Source organism: Morone saxatilis, unplaced genomic scaffold (genome assembly GCF_004916995.1).
Source record: "Morone saxatilis isolate NCDOM2014 unplaced genomic scaffold, NCSU_SB_2.0 Contig17, whole genome shotgun sequence".
NCBI lineage: Eukaryota > Metazoa > Chordata > Actinopteri > Moronidae > Morone > Morone saxatilis.
This window is the reverse complement of record NW_023339729.1, coordinates 25,400,622-25,401,148: the sequence shown is the minus strand read 5'-3', so window position 1 is coordinate 25,401,148 and position 527 is coordinate 25,400,622. Positions and strand designations below refer to the sequence as shown.

The 527-nt window shown below is 51.4% G+C and overlaps 1 protein-coding gene across 1 annotated transcript in view; it reads left to right on the top strand.

The window, feature by feature from the left end:
• The window catches only part of LOC118327444 (E3 ubiquitin-protein ligase pellino homolog 1-like), a gene marked incomplete in the record, with an annotated part of 27,892 nt that overhangs the window by 27,013 nt on the left and 352 nt on the right, over positions 1-527 (top strand). Inside the window, 1 exon segment of the mRNA XM_035660810.1 lies at positions 1-527. Within this exon segment, the coding sequence (XP_035516703.1) occupies positions 1-199 (199 nt within the window).

Genomic DNA, 527 nt, shown 5'->3' with positions numbered 1-527 from the left:
CTACGTGGACGCGGAGCCCCCCACCCACGCCTTCGCCCCCTGCGGCCACGTCTGCTCGGAGAAGACGACGGCGTACTGGAGTCAGATCCCGCTGCCGCACGGCACGCACACCTTCCACGCCACCTGCCCGTTCTGCATCCAGCCGCTGAGCGCAGAGTCCGGCTGCATCAGACTCATCTTCCAAAGCCCGCTGGACTAGAAACCACTCAGACTTCTCATCTCGAGCCTCCAAACACAGAACTTTGAGTTTCATAACTTAATTTTTTATAACTTAATTTAACTTAATGAGTCGATTCCTGCCTCTGTTTGAACGTCAGATTCCGGCCGCGCTGTCCTCCTCCTCCCTGGACGCAGCTGCCTGATGTTTGCCTTAAACTTTGTATTTATTCCTTCACCTCGTCAGTAATGTTTGTTGTGAATCAGTGCAGAATATAACGGCTGTATTGTTTCCCACACTCTCCCAACAGCTGATTTCTGTCTCACTCTGCCTTAAAGAGCCATGAACATTTACACCTGGTATTAAAATG